Source organism: Aquarana catesbeiana, linkage group LG02, assembly GCF_042186555.1.
Source record: "Aquarana catesbeiana isolate 2022-GZ linkage group LG02, ASM4218655v1, whole genome shotgun sequence".
Classification (NCBI taxonomy): Eukaryota; Metazoa; Chordata; class Amphibia; order Anura; family Ranidae; genus Aquarana; species Aquarana catesbeiana.
The window spans coordinates 747,165,178-747,184,405 of record NC_133325.1 but is presented as its reverse complement, the minus strand read 5'-3'; the positions used below and the strand labels follow the sequence as shown (position 1 = coordinate 747,184,405).

Here is a 19,228-nt window from a genome sequence, read left to right as displayed (position 1 = left end):
GATATAAAAGATATCCAAGGAATTGAGAATGCCAATCAGCAGTGTTCAAACTCTAATCAAGAAGTGGAAAATGAGGGGTTCTGTTGAAACCAAATTGTGGTCAGGTAGACAAACTAAAATTTCAGCCACAACTGCCAGGAAAATTGTTCGGGATGCAAAGAAAAACCCACATATAACTTTAGGTGAAATACAGGACTCTCTGAAAACATGTGGTGTGGCTGTTTCAAGATGCACAATAAGGAGGCACTTGATGAGGCTGCATGGTCAAGTTGCCAGAAGAAAGCCATTACTAAGCAAATGCCACAGAGTATCCTGCTTACAATACGCCAAACAGCACAGAGACAAGCCTCAGACCTTCTGGCACAAAGGCATTTGGAGTAATGAGACCAAAATTTATCTTTTTGGCCACAACCATAAATGCTTCATTTGAAGAGAACTCAACAAAGCCTATGGTGAAAGGTACACCATTCCTACTGTGAAACACGGAGTTGGGTTGCTGATGTTTTGGGGATGTGTGAGCTACAAAGGCACAGGAAATTTGGTCAAAATTGATGGCAAGATGAATCCAGTATGTTATCAAAAAATACTGGAGGAACATTTGCATTCATCAGCCAGGAAGCTGCACATGGGACGTGCTTAGACATTCCAACATGACAATGATCCAAAACACAAGGCCAAGTCGACATGTCATTGGCTACAGCAGAATAAAGTGAAGGTTCTGGAGTGGCCATCTCAGTCTCCTGACCTCAATATCATTGAGCCACTCTGGGGAGATCTCAAACGTGCAGTTCATGCAAGACAGCCCAAGAATTTACAGAAACTGGAGGCTTTTTGCCAAGAGGAATGGGCAGCTTTACCATCTGGGAAGATAAAGAGCCTCATCCACAAATACCACAAAAGACTTCAAGCTGTCATTGATTTTGAAGGGGGCAATACACGGTATTAAGACCTGGGGTATGTAAACTTTTGATCGGGGTCATTTGGGTAGTTTCTGTTGCCATTATGATATAAAAAGCGTAAACACAGTTACTTGATAATAAATGGCTTCAGCCAAACACTAACCATGAAAAAAAGTTTTTGTGTTATTCATATTCTCTGAAAAATGGCCAAGAAATCATAAACTCTGCCAGGGTATGTAAACTTATCCGCACAACTGTATGTTCATGCAGCCTAACATAGCAGTTCTTCGTTTGCTGGGTTAACTCCTTCATGCCGACATAACACATATATGTGGCCTCTCTGGACTGGGCGTATCTGTCTTTGTGCTGGTAGCCGGCTGCACAGCGCTCTTCCAGCACATAGACAGAGGTCTCACTGAGAACCCTGGGTCCCGTTGCAACAATCGGAACCCAGAACTCCCGATTCCTAGTCACCTGATCACTGTGGTAGCCTCTGATTTGCTACCACAGTGATCAGCCACGGTGAGCCCATCCCTGTGTTTCTCTCTCTGTCAATGGAGAGGAAAGATGCAGAGAGGAAAAAAAAAGTGTGTGTAAAATTTAATAATAATAAAAAATTAAAGAAATAATACCTGATCAAGGTTTCATCTAGGTCAGTGCCAGGGTTAGTGTTTAGGTCAAGTAAGAGTCAAAGGTCAGGGTCAGTATATTTTGGGCAGGATGATTTTTTATGATTATTTTTTTTTATTTTAATTAGTAGCAGTGTCAGTGTGTTTTTCAGGTAGGTCAAAAAAAAAAAAAAAAAAAAAAAGCACAATGCACACTATTTGTTTCTGGGCTGTACTATGGGTACAAATAACATACACATATGTGGTATTGCAGCAAATTTATTTTCTGTTCTTTGGTGGGATGTTATGGTAGTAACAGGAAATATACAGCTACATTTAAAAAAATAATATATATTTTTTACTATTTTGGGCCAGTTTTCCTTTGATAATAAAAAAACAAAATAAGGAGATATTCATTACAATTCCCCACCAAATGAAAGCCCGATTTATCCTGAAAAAACCCAGGTATAATTCACCTGGAAGTACACATGTCAAAGTTGCAAAATTGTGCTTGGACATTAAAGAGGAAGTAAAACCTCTGAAAAAATACACCCTGCAAGACAAAGGCATAATGAGCTAGTATGCATAGCATTACTTACCTGAGATCGAAGCCCCCACATCGGCCCTCGTTCGCCTCCTCCGACACCGCCATCTATTCCGGAGTGACTTCTGGGTATCGCGGCTCCGGCGCTGTGACTGGCCGGAGCCACAATGACGTCACTCCCGCGCTGGTGCCGCCATTAACGGCATGATCGCCGTTAGAAACGCTCAGTGCGCCTGCGCCCAATGTCTACGGCGCATAAGCCGTAGACATCGGTGCCGCTATTTCTGCAAATATCTCCTAAACCTTTTAGGTTTGGGAGATATTTCTTGCACCTACAGGTAAGCCTTAATCTAGGCTTACCTGTAGGTTAAAGTTGTTATAATGGGTTTACAACCACTTTAACATTTGTTTTAGCCTTAGGTGTGAAGGGGTTAAGGCTTCTGTTTTTATCACTGAAGCCTCCAGCCTGCATGTGATCATAGCTGCAAATAGTTGCCTAACCAGGATCCGTTCTGATTGGTTCCTGATTGACAGTAGGGAGTTAAGCTGTCAGTGACAGCAGGAGTTGAGAGGCAGCAGCTGCACAAAGTGTCAGCTGCTGTCTCTGAAGGGGAGTATGTTTTATAAACCTAATTCCAGCATGGAGCATTGTGCTGGGGGAAATTTTTTTTTTTGGTACAGATTACAGGTGGGAAAGTCCGTCCTTGGTGTTGCTTTTCATTCTACAAGCTGGAACTGGAGAAGATATATTTTTTTTATGAATCCCAAATGCAGAGTCAGTTCATTATTCTTCATTAATAATGATAATAGATGATAATGAGTAATGTTCTTTACTTCTCTTTGATTGTATCTCTCCAAAGCCAAATGTTCACTTCTTAGAGATGAGTTATTGACACAGTTTAGCTGAAAGATTTTTAGGAGAACTTTTTTTGGCAGATGTTTCTCCTAAAAATGTTAACTGTGTTCGCAAAATTAAGCCAGATATTAAAAGTGGTATATGAGCCGATACTTCAAAATCATTTTGGCCTTGTAACCCTTACATTGACTGTAGTAAACCTAAAATGGCTTACGGCCTCTGAAGGCTCGTTTCATAGATTCTATCACTTCCTGTGTGGGACAGGAAGTGAGGGGAAATCTTGTTACCAAACCCAGGCTAAACGAAATAGAAGTAAAACTTTTTTTTTTTTTTTTTTTTTTTTTCTAATTTCGGGAGGGTAATGCTAGAAGAACCTCTGTCAGATTTCTGTCCGTTTCCCAGTTGCAGATTTTTCTTCACTTCCTGTATGGTAAAATGTTTTCACCAGAACAGAAAATGAGGGGAAATCTCTCAAATGGAGCCCCAGCTAACAGTAAAACTGTAACCTTACCCCATTTTATCCAGAACTGAAAAAAAATGATTGATACACTTTAACCCTTTAGCTGCCAGAGCCATTTCTGCATATTTTTTTATTTCCATACAGTATAATATGTAGATTTTAGGTCTGAATTATATATCCTCCTGCAGGCTCTCAGCAGAGAGCCTGCAGAATAAAAAAGTGGTAGTTGCCATTTTCTTTGTCAAATGATATTTAGTGCAATGGTTTTATCCAACCCATATTTTCCATAAAAAATACTTTAAAGCCTAATTTAGTGCACACAAATGCAATCTAATACTGTACCCAATTTTTTGGTAAAATATAAAAAGATGGACATGTCAAGTCTATGTGCTTGGGCAACAGTTTAAAAACCTTTACAGGTCATCCGCTTGGAGTGAACTGTGAACAGTGGCTCTAGATACCTAATATGTGTAGCGCAATTGTCCTTTTCATACATAGGCGCACCTGGCACTTGCATTTCTGTTAACATTTGTGTGTGCATGGGGGTGGGAAGCTTTAAGATGATGTTTGTTTTTTATGTGTTTATGCCTAACTTTGTTTATTTATTGCTATTGCACAGGGAGCATATTCTTTTTAGTTTAGTGTTCTGAAGCTCAAATTACACACACAGTTGAGAGAATGGGGGAGGTGGCTCACTGCCCCCCCCCCCTTTTTTTTCCAAGTACTGTAGGCCCCCACAGAGTTTCGGTTAGAAAAACAGTCTTAACGATACTTAAAGTGGTTGTAAACCTCAGACATGAAGAATGAACAAAGCACTTTCCTCTGTAGTGTGTACTTGACTCAGTCCAGAGTACTAAGTGTCTGTTCTGTTTGCTGCCCTATTGTACCGCTATCTCCATGAGTACTTTTTTTTTTTTTCATGACCCCAAGGAAAAAAAAGTGGTGGTAGTGCTCTCCAACACACAGCCTGTGATTGACAACCTCAGCTCTGTGTGTGTGTGTGTGGGGGGGGGTGTTGTACCATACCTTACCTTACCTTCTCTCCAATCAGCTCACAGAGCTCTCCTAAGGCTTAATGTACACGGGACGTTTTTATAACCTCTCCTGAACGATTTAACTTGACAGATAGTAACCCACGTTTAAAATGTCCATTTTGCCGCGTTCACACGCTGCGTTTGCATTTAGAAGTGTTTGAAAAAAAAATTTTTTTTTTTTTAAATAGCCAAAAATGAAAGTTTGAGAGTTACCGCGTTTAGCCACGTTTAGAAATGTTTGGCGCTTGAACAGCCTCTAAACTCAGCGTCTGAACTCATTTTTTTGCTTTCCAAAAAAGGCCTCTAAACTCAACTGCCTAAAAACGACATTAAACGAACCGAAGGGGCAGCTGAAAAAAGCATCTAACTACCTCTGAACGTCTGTTTACCAGCAGCAGTGTACATGAGGCCTAATGCCCCGTACACACGGTCGGACATTGATCGGACATTCCGACAACAAAATCCTAGGATTTTTTCCGACGGATGTTGGCTCAAACTTTTCTTGTATACACACGGTCACACAAAGTTGTCGGAAAATCCGATCGTTCTGAACGCGGTGACGTAAAACACGTAAGTCGGGACTATAAACGGGGCAGTAGCCAATAGCTTTCATCTCTTTATTCTGAGCATGCGTGGAACTTTGTGCGTCGCATTTGTGTACACACGATCGGAAATTCCGACAACGGATTTTGTTGTCGGAAAATTTTATAGCCTGCTCTCAAACTATGTGTGTCGGAAAATCCGATGGAAAATGTGTGATGGAGCCTACACACGGTCGGAATTTCCAACAACAAGGTCCTATCACACATTTTCCATCGGAAAATCCGACCGTGTGTACAGGGCATTACTGAGCTCTGCAGAGTGTAATTTCAGCTCTCCATCCCTTTTTTTTTTTTTCTAAGAGCCCAGACAAGCTTTATACATTTTGGACTTTGTACAGATGTAGAGAAAAACAGGTACAATTTATGTAGGAAGATTTGTTTTATCTGAGGCCAGTCACTTCACTGGGTATTTGTAAGGAATTACAATCACTTTATGGCTAAAAAGTTTTAAATCTACTGCTGGGATTTATGTTTAGAAGGCTCAGAACACGCTACATAACCAGTTTAATGGATGCCACCTGTTTTATAAATGTTTATTTGTAAGGGCTCTTTCACACGTGAATGTCCGTTTTCACTGACTCTGTTTGCTCAACGGGGATCGATCCGTTGATCCGTGTTGAGCCTGCGGGTGACAGGTCCATCTCTGCTCACTGTGGAGAGACGGACCTGTCAGATCTCCATCCTCCTCTATGGGGGATCGGATGAAAACGGATCCACCTGTCCGTTTTCATCCGATCCGCTAGATGGATGGAAAATAAGGTTTGCATCCGTCTGAATTTAGCGGAGCTGATGTCAGCGGACATGTCACCGCTCACATCCGTCGCTCTATGGAACTGCATGGAGCGTCCGTTCAGGTCCGCCTAAAAAACTGACAGGCGGACCTTAACGGTCTGCATGTGTGAAAGGGGCCTAAGATAAAAAAAAAAAAAAAGTAAGAATTTATAAAACGCAAGTTTAAAACTTGGAAAAGAAACCCTTAAAATAAAAATTGACCACAAGCCATTAGTTTCTGTGTGAAGGCCATTAGTCCCTGTCCCTGTGTGAAGGCCATTAGTCCCTGTCCCTGTGTGAAGGCCATTAGTCCCTGTCCCTGTGTGAAGGCCATTAGTCCCTGTCCCTGTGTGAAGGCCATTAGTCCCTGTCCCTGTGTGAAGGCCATTAGTTCCTGTCCCTGTGTGAAGGCCATTAGTTCCTGTCCCTGTGTGAAGGCCATTAGTTCCTGTGTTAGGCATATGGTTCCTTTATAAGGGTTTTTACTCCCTTGTGTATGAAAACAAATCTCTTTATTTTCTTCCAGAGACACTCATAGCAGAAGTCTATGTGGAGAAGATTATTGATGAACTTCACTGCACATTGACTAAAACGAAGGATTTCTCAGAAGCCGGTGACCTTGAGCAGTCTGTGTCCTTCATCTGCGATGTGGCCTCCAACTTTTTTAGTTCTGTGAAAGATTGTCTGCAAATGCCATCAGCAGAGGACCTGCTTCTCACGATGTTCCAGCTGTGTGCACAGCCCTCTGATAAAACTCAGTTGTCAGGTACCACTGCATGGTAGCCAATGAGTATTCAGCTTTCTCAGTTAGTACAGTCTGTAGTCTGAGAGTAACTTGTGTTTTGTAATTCCTGCTAGAAACGCTCATGCTGAAATTGCAGCACACGTGGATGTGTGGTATAGTGTCACTTCTCTGCCGGCCTCACGTTCTGCCGAAAGGAAGCAAGTTTCTTCATCGCTCTGCACAGTGGATCATGGAGCAACTTCAGGGGTCGCATCTGACTATGCACAGGTAACACCAACACTATCCCTGTTTCTTGCGTGTCAGATATTGTAAACTTCTTTTCTTTGGGGTTTGCAGCAACTGATAAAGATCCTCAGATTGGATAGTGGTGTCCAGTGGGACAGGCTTAAAGTATAGCTAAAGGAAGTGAAAGTAAATCTCCCCAATGGGACACAGATGGCAAAAAAACCTGGCAGAGCTTATAACCCTCCCTTACTCTACCCAAAATGGAAAAAAAAACAAAACGGTTTGCCTTTAGTTCTACTTAACACGGGGGGCTTATATACGGTGGGGGAAATAATAATTTGATCCACTGCAGATTTTGTAAGTTTGTCCACTTACATAGAAATGAAGGGTCTATAACTTTGATCATAGATGTATTCTAAATGATAGAGACATATCGTCAACCAAAAATCCAGAAAAAACGCATGATGCAAATGTTATAAATTGAGTTGCAGTTCAGTGATTAAAATAAGTATTTAATCCCCCTACCAACCAACAAAAATTCTGGCTACAATATGTGGTACACAGATTAGTCCTGTCAATTTAAGAATGTGCTCCTTCGTTACGTGTCTAAAATACACCTGTCCACAGAATCTCTTCCTTCCATTCAAACCTCACCATCATGGGCAAGACCAAAGCTGTCAGGGACAAGATTGTAGACCTGCACACAAGACCATCAGCAAGAAGCTTGGTGAGAAGGAGACAACTGTTGGAGCGATTATTCGCAAATGGAAAAAATAAAATATAAACATCAATCAACCTCGGTCTAGAGCCCCATGCAAGATAATATATATCATGATAATCATGAGAAAAGTGAGGCATCAGCCCAGAACTACACAGGAGGAGCTTGTGAATGAACTCAAGGCAGTTGGGACCATAGTCTCTAAACAAACCATTGATGACACAATACACCCCCCCCCCCACACCAAGGATTAAAATCCTGCAGCGCCTGCAAGGTCCCCCTCTTTAAGAAGGCACATGTACAGGCCTGTCTGAAGTTTGCCAATGAACATCTAAATGATTCAGACAAGAATTTGGAGAAAGTGCTGTGGTCAGATGAGACCAAAATTGAGCTTTTTGACATTAACTTGACTCACTGTGTTTGGAGGAAGAAAAATGCTAACAATGATGAAAATAATGACCCTAAGCACACCATCGCTACAGTCAAACACGGAGGTGGAAACATAATGTTTTGGGGCTGTTTCGTAGGCTAAGGGTACAGGCCAACTTTGCTGCATTGAGGGACCAATGGACGAGGCCATGTATTGTAAAATCTTGAATGAGAACCTTCTTCCTTCAGCCAAAACACTGAAGATGGGTTTCAGCATGACAATGACCCAAAACATACTGCCAAGGCAGCAAAGGAGCGGTTTAAGAAGCACATCAAGGTCATGGAGTGGCCTAGCCAGTCTCCAGGCCTTAATCCTATAGAAAATTTATGAAGAGAGCTGAAAAAAGTTGGTACAAGACAGTCAAGAAACCTTAAGGAGTTAGAGAAGATCTGTAATCAAGAGTGGACCAAAATCCCTCCTGAGATGTGTGCAAACCTGGTAACCAACTATAAGAAACGTCTTACCTCTATGCTTTCTCCACCAAGTACTAAGTCATGTTTTGCTTGGGAAGCAAATACTTTTTACTCACTGAACTAGGTTTATAACATTTGTATCATGTGTTTTTTATGGAATTTTGGTTGATATTCTGTCTCTATCGTTTAAAATACACCTATGATAAAAATTTATAGACCCTTCATTTCTTTGTATATGGGCAAACTTACAAAATCTGCAGGGGATCAAATAATTTTACTGTACATAGTCTGAACAAGCAGTAACAGTCCTTTAAAACAAGAACTCTTTTATATCTGTAGCTATAGGTATTGTGGAGAAATAAATTTTCAGATTTAAAAACCGCTCCTCTCCCCTACATCTGAGCTAAGTGTTTTTGACATCTGTTTTTTTTTGGGGTGGGGGGGGGGGGACAACATGTTTTTGAAGTGTTGTGCAAGTGTTTTTGCATGTTTTTGCAAAGTTTTTGTGTGGCCAATTCAAAACAGTATAATCTGTGACATCGTATGTAGTCCTCTTCCTGTATCTTCTTCGTGGTTTGTGGTGTAGTGTTGTCTTACTGTGTGGCAGGGTATGATTCCCAGTCTTGGGTACGCCTGCTTCCCAATTTATCCCAGAACGTCTGCCTCTGGCTCCTGTGCTTTTTTTTTTCTCTTGTTCATATATTTTATTGAAAAATAAGAAAAGGGTTCCAGTACTGAGGTACAGGTCGTGGTACAACAGGTACAAATACACAGCGAATTCAACTCAACATGGATTGAATATGAGGATAACCAAGTATAGATAAAAGGTTGCATAACAAATGGTGCTGGGGAATAATCCTCCGAAAAGGCATGTAGAAGTAGCCTGAGAAGACCGTAAATAGTCAATATGGCAAAAGAATGGCTCCTGCTTTTTATATTGCCTATCTCTGAGATCATAAAGACTGAGGTGTGCCCACACCTTATGGATAACGGCCTCCACATCCAGCATAGCAAGGCCTTGCCCCTCCATTTTTTTTTTTCATAACTGAGCTTGCTGAGTGAGAGGAGAGCGGAGGAGAACAATTCTTCTAGTGCAAAAATACATGCAAATGCTTGACACAAACTAGGCTTCATGGGTCAGTCATGGAGGTGTGACTGAGGGTGTGGGCACAGACACTGGTCATTGGTGACTTCCATTGGGCTTACAACAATGTTGGCACAGACTGCAAACTATGCTGGGTGTAAGATTTAGGGAATCAGCACATATTTATATATGAATACTTCCAGCTTTAGAAAGTGAGGCAACATTTTTAATGGTTTATATTTGAAGTGTATGTAAACAGTGAATTTCTCTTATTTGGTCTGTTAAAGTGTTAGTAAACCTTCAAAATGATTATTTTTTGTATAAAAATAACAAACATGCCTATACTTACCTGCTCTTTGCAGTAGTTTTGCACAGAGAAGCCCCGATCCTCTTCTTCTGGGGGGTCCCCTGTCGGTTCTCCAGGCCCCTCCTTCATCGGGTACCCCCATGGAAAGCCGATTTCCATGGGGGCACCCGTGCGTGTTCGTTCCCGAGTTCTGCTGCTGTGTCCATTGACAGACAGTGGGACTCGACCCCACTCCCGAGTTACAGGATTTGATTGACAGCAGGGGGAGCCAATGGCTCCTGCTGCTATCAGTCTGTCTAATGAAGAGAGCGGCAGCGACTGGAGCCACTGTGCTTATGCTCATCGCTAGATCGGCTCAGATGAGAAAAAGGGGGAGTCGGGGGGGGGGGGGGGGGTAGTTACAGCACAGAAGGTTTTACAACCACTTTAAATAGAATGTGGTGACCCATGATAAATTGCTTAGGGGCCCCGCTCAGGCTGACAAAGTCCGATGAGTTGGATGCCGCTGAATAGTGAGGGTGCAGGCTGGGGAAAGGTACGTCCAGATCCAAAGCACGACTTAGAGATAGGAAGAGAGGGCCTGGCTGCCGCACACCTCACCCGGCCCGAGTGCTTAATGGGTAAACGCAGCCTCAGCTTGATTCATCCAGGCCACTCCCCCAATAAGTTTGGCCCCACCACCGAAGCTTAATCATAGAGGTGTGGGTCTGATGGTGACAAAGGAATAAATACAATCATCAAAGGGATCCACCCCGTGTGAAAGGGTCCTTATCAGTTACATTGTTTCCATTTATCCTGAAGACTACAGAACCCTTCTATGTTATAGAGAAGAGGAAAGGGGAAGGTTGCTGTAGTCCTTTGCTTGGCTCTCAATGCTACTCCTCCATAGATATTGTATGGTGAGTAAGCATTGTCACCCCAGAACTGTCAGGATCACCAGGTGAAAATGAGGGGGAAAATAAGCTTGATAAAAAGAAAACAAACTTTGTGTTCTCGGGTTAGTTGTGCTTTTGAAAATCAAAAAATACCTCCGCCATAAAAACTGTGGGAAGCTAATTAGATTAGAGTTCTTTGAACCGTCTGCTGACTGCTTTACTTAATATATTTATTCTTTTTTTTTTTGGTGTGATTTAGCCTCCAAACACTGATCAGTGCTGTTGATAACTTATACGTCAAGCTCTTAGATTCTGGTCCATCCTCCTCTCACTTCCTGGCTGAGCACTTGTCTCTGATGATACCGAGGGATGAGAAATGGGAGAAGATGCGCCAAGCTCTCCCCGGACAGGTACTGGAAGTGCTGCGTTTTCTAACACCTTGCTCTGTTCATGTAATCTATCTCTGAACTTGGAGGTTAGGTGGATTGTGAGATTTCATTAAAACAAATGAGGTGCTGAAATGACCCTGTGATTGTGTTTTGACAGTTCTGTTCTTTTATAGTGGTCAAGCAAGCCGCTTTTGGAAGGGCGGTTGAGTATGAATTCGGAGATATCTGGGACAGATCTTAAATCATTTCAAAAGACTTGGCTGCCCCAGCACTTGTGTACAGGCGCAATGATGAGCAAAATGGCTTTTCGTATCCTGGAGAACAACGCACTGAGGAAAGATGGGGAGATTGAAGTGAGGATCACCATAACCGGTAATGGAGAATAACCTCTTCTATGCCCAATAAAGACACAAAATATAACTCTTCTGTATAAGAATCTTGTCACTCTAAAGTGGGGTGCAGTACAGAGGAAGGGAACGCATAGTGGCTTTGAACATTTTTTATTTTTTTTTTCCTAGTAGGACATGGACAGCAGTTAAAATCTGGCACGGGTTCTAACCCCTTAAAGTGATATTAACGGCAATTCGTTTTTTAAAAACAAAACTAACAAACATTTCATACTTACCTGCTCTGTGCAGTGGTTTTGCACAGAGCAGCCCCGATCCACCTTTTCTTGGGTACCCCACCGGCGTTCATTGGCCCTCCCACCTGCTGAGTGCCTTCAGAGCCGCTTGCTATGGGGGCACCCATGTAGGCTGGTTTCTGCGCATCTGCTCTGCATGTTCATTCACATACCCCCGCTCCCTCTCTGTCCTCATTGGCTTAATGACTGTGAATGACAGCAGCTTTCTCGGCCAATGAGGAGGAAGAGTCCGTGAAGAGCCGAGGCACTCGTGCACATCGCTGAATTGCATTGGGGGCTCACGTAAGTATTGGGGGGGGCTGCACAGAGAAGGTTTTTTTTTTTTTTTTAACTGACATTTTTTAATTATTTTTTTCAAGAAAATATACAAATCTGCAGCATTGGATACAGAGAATACATTTGAAATATTACAGGTCAGTCAGGCACAGAAGGTTTTTTTACCTTCATGCATATAATGCATGAAGGTAAAAAAAACCTTGAGCTTAGAGCCACTTTAAACTCTAACCAGAATAAGAAAAGGTTCTAACTCTATCACTGTAACATTTAAAAAATATTGTATATGAATATTTTGTATTCATTTATACAGCCAGCAAGCTAACCTCTCATTACTTTTGACATGTTGAATGAATAGTGGCTGTTCCGACCTCGCTTCAGATGGCTCCATCCGAAGTTTGAGGATGGGTTCACATATGAGCCGCATGCGGCTCACAGCAGGAGTCCAGTGCGTCCTGGTTCACTGTTTCAGGTCCAATTCCAGCGCATATTTTGGGCTTAATTCGGACCTGAAACAGACCAAAAGATGCACAGCGTTTTTGTGTAAAATACACCAGACCCGCTGCGTAGATATGCGAACTGGCTCCATAGAGAGCCAGTCAAAATCTCCTGCTATTGCGAATTGGATGCGGAGAACCCACACCCAATTCGCAATGGCATGAACCCAGCCTAAATTAGGCCCCTTTGATTAGATCAGCAGGGGATCTCTCTGCCAGTCCCCTGCTGATCAGAGCAGAGCTGTCCTCTCAGACAACACCCACTCTGCTCTATGGGTGGCCGGGTGTAAATAGACTCCGCCTGACCATTTACACCTGACTATTCTCTGATCTGATCCGCCTAGAATAGACAGATGGGGATGGATCCCATTCCTTTTTTTTTTTTTTTTTTTTTTACTGGACTGGATTGGATTGGAGGTCGGCTGATGAAAACAGACACAAGTCCATTTATACTATCCAGTCCATAGGGGTGAATGGAACGTAGTTTTTTCATGCTTTCTTTTCAGTCTCAAAGTTTTTTTGTTTTCTTTAAGCTGCAGCTGCCAAAACCTTCTCTCAGTTTTAAGATGGAATGGCTGTTTAGAATAAAGCCAATTAGTGTCTATTAATTGGCCAGCTGGAACATCCTGGGAACATTGTGGATTGTTCCACCCACGCAGCAGCTAGACAGCTTTTCCAGTCGGCCCTCACTCCTTCCATCAGTCTGTCTAATATATCTGAACGCTTCTGGCCCACGTGGCTCTGTTTGTGTCAACAGGTTAAGACTAGACCAGAAAGGAAATGTATTTTTCATTCTACACGTTGCCGTCCACACCCAATCCCTCAGTTGTCCGTTTCATCAGGATTTATCTTGCTTGTCTAGGTCATAGCATTAACGCATCTTTTGTATATGTATCTTAATGAGTAACCTATTTATTACTTTAGGGTGGAGTGATGCACTGTTTTATCTCTCTGTCTTAACGGCTGTCCAGATTCAAAGCAGAGACCTATTCCCCCTCTCCAACCCTCAGCCTTACTGCAATTAAAGTGGAACTTTAACCTGGGTTCACACTTGTGCATTGCAGACACCGCATGTGATTCGCACACTGCATACCTGTGCACATCACATGTGATGTCTGTGCGATATGCAATTGTATGATGCAGGACTCCCCCCTCCTTTTTTTTTTTTTTTTTTTTTTTTTTTCCTGCACCTAAATCACATTGCATGGGTTTTTACACCCATGCAATGCAATTCTGGGAATCTTACTGCATTTTGCAAGCTGTTTTGGGGGATGGTAATAGAACATTGACACACAGCAGATCGCAAAGACGCTGTGCGATTGCAGTGCAGAGCTTTTTACAAAGAAATTCTCAATCCAGTCCCCAGTACATCATAGCGTGTGAGCTAGCTCTGAGGAAGAGGCTGGTCCTCGAAATACGTTAGCCTATTGGATCTACCATTTGTCCTTTCGCACGCTATGATGTACTGTGGACTGGAGGGAGCAGTTCTTTGTGGTAAGCTTTTATACAATTTTTATTTTGTCAGTATATAATACTTACCACCTTTTATAGTAATAAGCTATGTTCTTAGGATAATGCACTAGGTCGGTGCGCCCTCTGTTTTGTGGTATTACTGTAGAATGTATGTTTCTTACTAAAGAACGTTATTATTTTTTATCAAGTTGACATGGGTAAAGTTATGCTTTAAAGTGGAGACTAAAATTGAATTAGGTCTTGAACAATAGACCACCCCTTCTCCCCCATCTTTTTGGATATTGTTTTTATTTTTATTTTTTTACCGTTTTGTACCTTTTTTATTTTCTTTTGCAGCTTGACTTCTGTCCTACCTCGCTGCGGCTAGGTACGCGACTTCCGTGTTTGAATCGGCTCCTCCTCCTCCCCCCACTGGCTTCTGGGACCTGTGTGTGTCCCAGAAGATGACGGGAACATTCAGAAAGCACAGTGTGACTCGCGCATGCGCAGTAGGAAACCAGCTGTGAAGCCTGCAGGCTTTACTCCCGGTTTCCCTTACTTGCAATGCCAGTGCCTGCACCCGAAGCCAATAGACGCATTGGCTTGGGGTGCCAACATTGTGGGATCCTGGACAGGTTAGTGTCCTTATATTAAAAGTTAGCAGCCACAGTATTTGTAGCTGCTGATTTTTATTTATTTTTTTTTTTTTTTGTCAGGCTCGAACTCCGTTTTAAAGAGCTAAACTGAAAGCTGAACTTCTAAACTGAATTTCTGGGGAGTTATTTATATGTTCCTATGACAGTTGAAATGGGTAAAGGATGATGAAATGCAGTTTGGGTACCATGTGCTTCTTTAAAGCCTGATTACAGCCATATTTAAAGTGTGGAAGAGTTCTTTTTATTTATTTTATTTTTTTTTTCTTCTTTGAACGTGTTAAGAATTATTTGATCAGTTACGTGTGCACATATTTAATTTAACCCCTTTATTATCTGTTATATTCGCCAGTTGCTGAAATGCTGTATAGCTTACAATGGTGTGATGAGCTTGATGGACCTCCAGCCACCCTTACAGAGTGCTGCAACATGCTCCGCGCTATGGACATATCCCATGACAGAGTCGTAGAACTTGGTGACCATCTCCCTGGCCTCCTAGAACTCTTGTATACCAGGTAATCCTCTTATACATGATGGTTTATAGCTGGGAGAAGTTAGTCGCACTCAAATAGACTTGTTCTGTAATTCTGAAGATATTTCAAAGTTTCCCCAATCCTCTTCTTCATTTCTGAGTAGTGTCAAGTACATGCCCCAGCATTTATATCCACACAGGTAGCACAAACACCTTAGTCCAGTCACCATGGGATGTGTAGATGTTGATTGTCCAAGAACAGGATAGTAGGTGTGAAAGTTGCGGAATTGCCTTATTCGAATTACAGAATTCCATTCTTGATGTCAGGGAGGCTGAATAGGTGTTAATTCCTCAATTTACGTGGTTAAAGATGTGAATTGTTTTTAGTTGCCAGGGTAGAGATGTTAAAACGGCATTATATGTGAAAGGCAGATGGTGTAGAAGGCCCCTACCCTTGTTAAGGGATGGAGTTCTGGTTTGACATTGATGTTTTTTTCACGCATCTTGCATACCAGTTGGCCTCTCTGTTCATCATGTGTTTACTTCACTGTCCTCAAAAAAAGTCCCTTTTTCTTAAAAGAGAAGTTGGGCCAAAGCTATTTTGGCCCTACTCCTTCTATGGATCACAGGGATGCGCTTAGTTCTGCACTCCTGTGACCCCTTTTCAGCCGACAGTGGGCTAAAGTCCACTGTCGGCTGACATCACTTAGCCGGTCCTAGCTCTGGTTCGATCCTATTTTTACTGTTTGGATCCAGGTAGATGCCTTGACTGGCAGATGGTTCAGCCTCCCAGCAAGCCACTGGGAGGCTGAGCCAGCTGCTCCCTCCCCCTCCATAGCCTGGCAATCCAGTGAGCGCTGCAGGGGCAGAGCAGAGTGTCGCTGACTGACAGTCACTGACCTCTGCTTAGAGCAGAGGGGAGATCTGAGCGATCCAGTGGGGGACAGATGGAGCATCAGATTGATGCTGCATTCACCTAGGTGAGTATAAGGGTTTGGTTTTATTTTTTAAATCCATACTTCTCTTTTAGACCCTTTTCACATGGGGCTGTCCATTTTGACGGACTCCACTTGCTTAGCAGGGATCGATCTGTTGATCTCCGCTGAGCAGGGACGCAACTGTCAAAGCACCACTGTTCTCAATGGGAGATCGGATGAAAACTGATCCGCCTGTCCGTTTTCCATCCGATGCCATCTGATTCACCAGACAGATGGAAAATGGCATTTCCATCCGTCTAGATTTGGCGGATCGGATAGCGTTGGATGTCAGCGGACATGTCACAGCTGACATCCGTCGCTCCATAGAGGTGCATGGAGCATCCGATCAGGTCCGACCTAACCGTTTTTCAGGCAGACCTGATTGGACAGCATGTGTGAAAGGGCCCTTTAAGGTTTAGGAAGACTGTTGAGTCTTGACCTGTAGAATGTGCTCTCCTGTGTTTTGACCATTCATTTGTTGAGAGGTTGCTTTGTTTCCCCAGTGTACAAGTCTTTGCATTGCTCACTACGCTACACTGCATATGCTGGGTTATTTTTCTTGTATTTGGGTGTTGGGTCTTTAGGATGTGCAAGCTTCTGTCTCAGTATATTGATAAGCTTAAAGGACCCTGGGATGCAGTGTTTGTTAAAGATCCTGAGCTTTTCTAACACTCCAGCTTGCATACGGGATGGCTATTACTCTGTGTGATCTGCTTCTCCTTGTAGTCTTGTGTTTGACTTTGTTGATGTTTTACCAAAAGGCCAGTCTGGGTAGCCACAGACTTTCAAAGCACTGCTTAGATGTCTGTGTTCTTTTGTCTTTAGACTTTGATATTTGCATCTTGGCCTGATATTTCAGAGTCCTGATAACCCCCAAGTGGGTCATGGTCAAGCATATACTGGTCTGTGTGTATAGTTTTCCTGTAGACCTCAATGTTCAAGTCACCCTGTCCTTGACATGTAACACACAGTCCAAAAAAGGGTAATTTTGTTATTCTGTACCTTGTCTTGTGTAAACCTGATGTGTTTCTCCACTGATTTTGGACCAAGACAACAAGAGATGTAAAGAGGCCTTCAACACCAACTGTTTTTCACATCTAATGCCTTTGTGATATCTCTATCCTGGTGATTTGACAACTATTTGCACCTTTAAACATGTAATATGAGAAATTGACACACAGACTTCCTAACACAAAGTTTGGGGTTATGTATTTAGAATAGGGAGGTTCCACAACTTCCACACCTCCCAACCTGTTCTAGGACAGTCAACTGTATTACGATGACGGTGCTACCTTTGTGAATATATAATATTCTGGGGAGTCTTCCTGATACTCATTGAAACTGAAGAATTTCCTTGGAGAAGCTATGAAATGTTTTTAACCACTTAAAGGCCACTATATACCAGTGTACTGCTACATGGCGAACCACGTGTGTGCGTATGTATATGTGTGTGTATGTGTATATATGTGTGTGTGTATATATATATATATATATATATATATATATATATATATATATATATATATATATATATATACATACATACATACATACATACATACATACATACATACATACATACTATTATACAATTCTGCACTTCCGCCTAGGGGCAGGCGCCGCTTCTGCTGTGATTACTCACAGCAGAAGCTGATCTGTGGGTGCCAGGTGCTGGATGTCCGCTGGTACCTGCCATTCGTTGGGCAGAGACACAGAATGGAGCTCTGCCTATGTAAACAAGGCAGCATTCCATTCTGACAAAGTATGTAAAGCAGGGCATAAAATCCATCACTTCCCTTAGTAAAAGCACCTAACACAATACACAACACTGGCTAGGCACACAGTTAACCCTTCGATTGCCCTAGATGCCCCTTCCCAGCCAGTGTCATTAGTACAGTGACTGTGCATATTTTTTAGCACTGATCACTGTATTAGTGTCACTGGTTCCCAAAGTGTCAAAAAATGTCAGTGTTCGATTGTCCACCGCAATATCTCAGCCCAGTCGCTGATTGCCGCCATTACTAGTATAAAAAAAAAATTACATAAATAGAAAATCCCACTATATATATCCCATACGTTTGTAGACGCTATAACTTTTGCGCAAACCAAAGACCTGCAGTAGAATATATAATGGCCTAAATTTATTTGGAAATTCGATTTTTTTTTTTCCTATTTTTTCATTGGATATGTGTTTAGAGCAGAAAGTTAAAAAAATATATATATATTTTCAAAACTCTTGGTCTTTTTTTGTATTTATAAAAAAAAAGCAGCTCTATTTAAAGAAAGATCTATTTGTGGGAAAAAAAAAAAGACACATTTTATTTGGTTACAGCGTTGTATGGCCGAGCAATTGTCAGTTAAAGTAACGCAGTGCCAAATCGCAAAAATTACTTGCTCATGATGGGGGGGGGGGTAAGACTTTCAAGGTCAAGTGGTTAACATTACAGAACAAGTCAAGTTGAATGTTACAAACTGCTAGCTATACGGTGACCTGGATAAATGGAAACCTTCACAAACATGATGTTTCATGGTTTTACTGTATGAAACAGGCAGTTCTGATACTCTGTGTATGATTCGTTTGTTATTTAATGTTTTCTTCATAACATTTTTCTTCTGGTTAACAGGTCATTAGAAAGTGGTACACTGTGGTCTCTGACCCTTCATAAACATATTCAACTGAGCAATCCTGGACAAGATGCACTGAAAGTGCTGGCTACAAGCACAGACAGGTCAGTTGTGTCATAGTTCTCTGGGTGCTTTTAAGACTAAAAGCAGTTGAAAACCGCTGCACTTTTTTTTGTTACCTGCAAGGCAAAGGCATACTGTGCAAGTATGCATCACATGTGTGTTTTTATTTGGTGCAGGAAAACGCGCAATTTTGCACACGTTCCTTCAGTGCACCTGGTGTGAACGGCTCCTTAGATTGTTTAAAGGATTTGTAAACCCAACATTTCACATCCCTGATATGTTACTGCTATACCACGTACTTGTATAAAAAAGTATCCTGTTCTCTTTGTATTGCTTTCTTTGTGTGAAATCCCTGGTATCCTGCAAGTCCCTCTGCTTTATCAAAAATTGACCACACTAAGCAGGAGAACACAGCCGACCAGTTCTGTAGCTGTACTGAGGACTCGGCCTGCTCTCCTCCAATGATCAGACTTGTCCTGACATGCCACACCCCTCTCCCTTTCCGCATCCATTTACTGTTAAGGTCAGTGTGCTGCTGTTTCTCCTTCTCCAGCTCTCTGAGCTTCTTATGCAGCTGTGAACAGAGGGTATGTGATCACTTATTAAAAAGGGG

At 42.2% G+C, this 19,228-nt stretch overlaps 1 protein-coding gene across 2 annotated transcripts in view; it reads left to right on the top strand.

Annotated features, from left to right (window-relative positions):
• The window catches only part of LTN1 (listerin E3 ubiquitin protein ligase 1), a 160,428-nt gene that overhangs the window by 66,587 nt on the left and 74,613 nt on the right, over positions 1–19,228 (top strand). For both annotated transcript variants that reach the window (XR_012241792.1, XM_073617090.1), the window contains exons 13-18: positions 6,301–6,540; positions 6,633–6,786; positions 10,831–10,981; positions 11,134–11,332; positions 14,831–14,993; positions 18,552–18,656. Coding sequence is in view for 1 of the 2 variants with exons in the window: in XM_073617090.1 (XP_073473191.1) it covers positions 6,301–6,540; positions 6,633–6,786; positions 10,831–10,981; positions 11,134–11,332; positions 14,831–14,993; positions 18,552–18,656 (1,012 nt within the window). In the remaining variant the exon portion in view is untranslated. The remainder of the gene's footprint in view (positions 1–6,300; positions 6,541–6,632; positions 6,787–10,830; positions 10,982–11,133; positions 11,333–14,830; positions 14,994–18,551; positions 18,657–19,228) is intronic.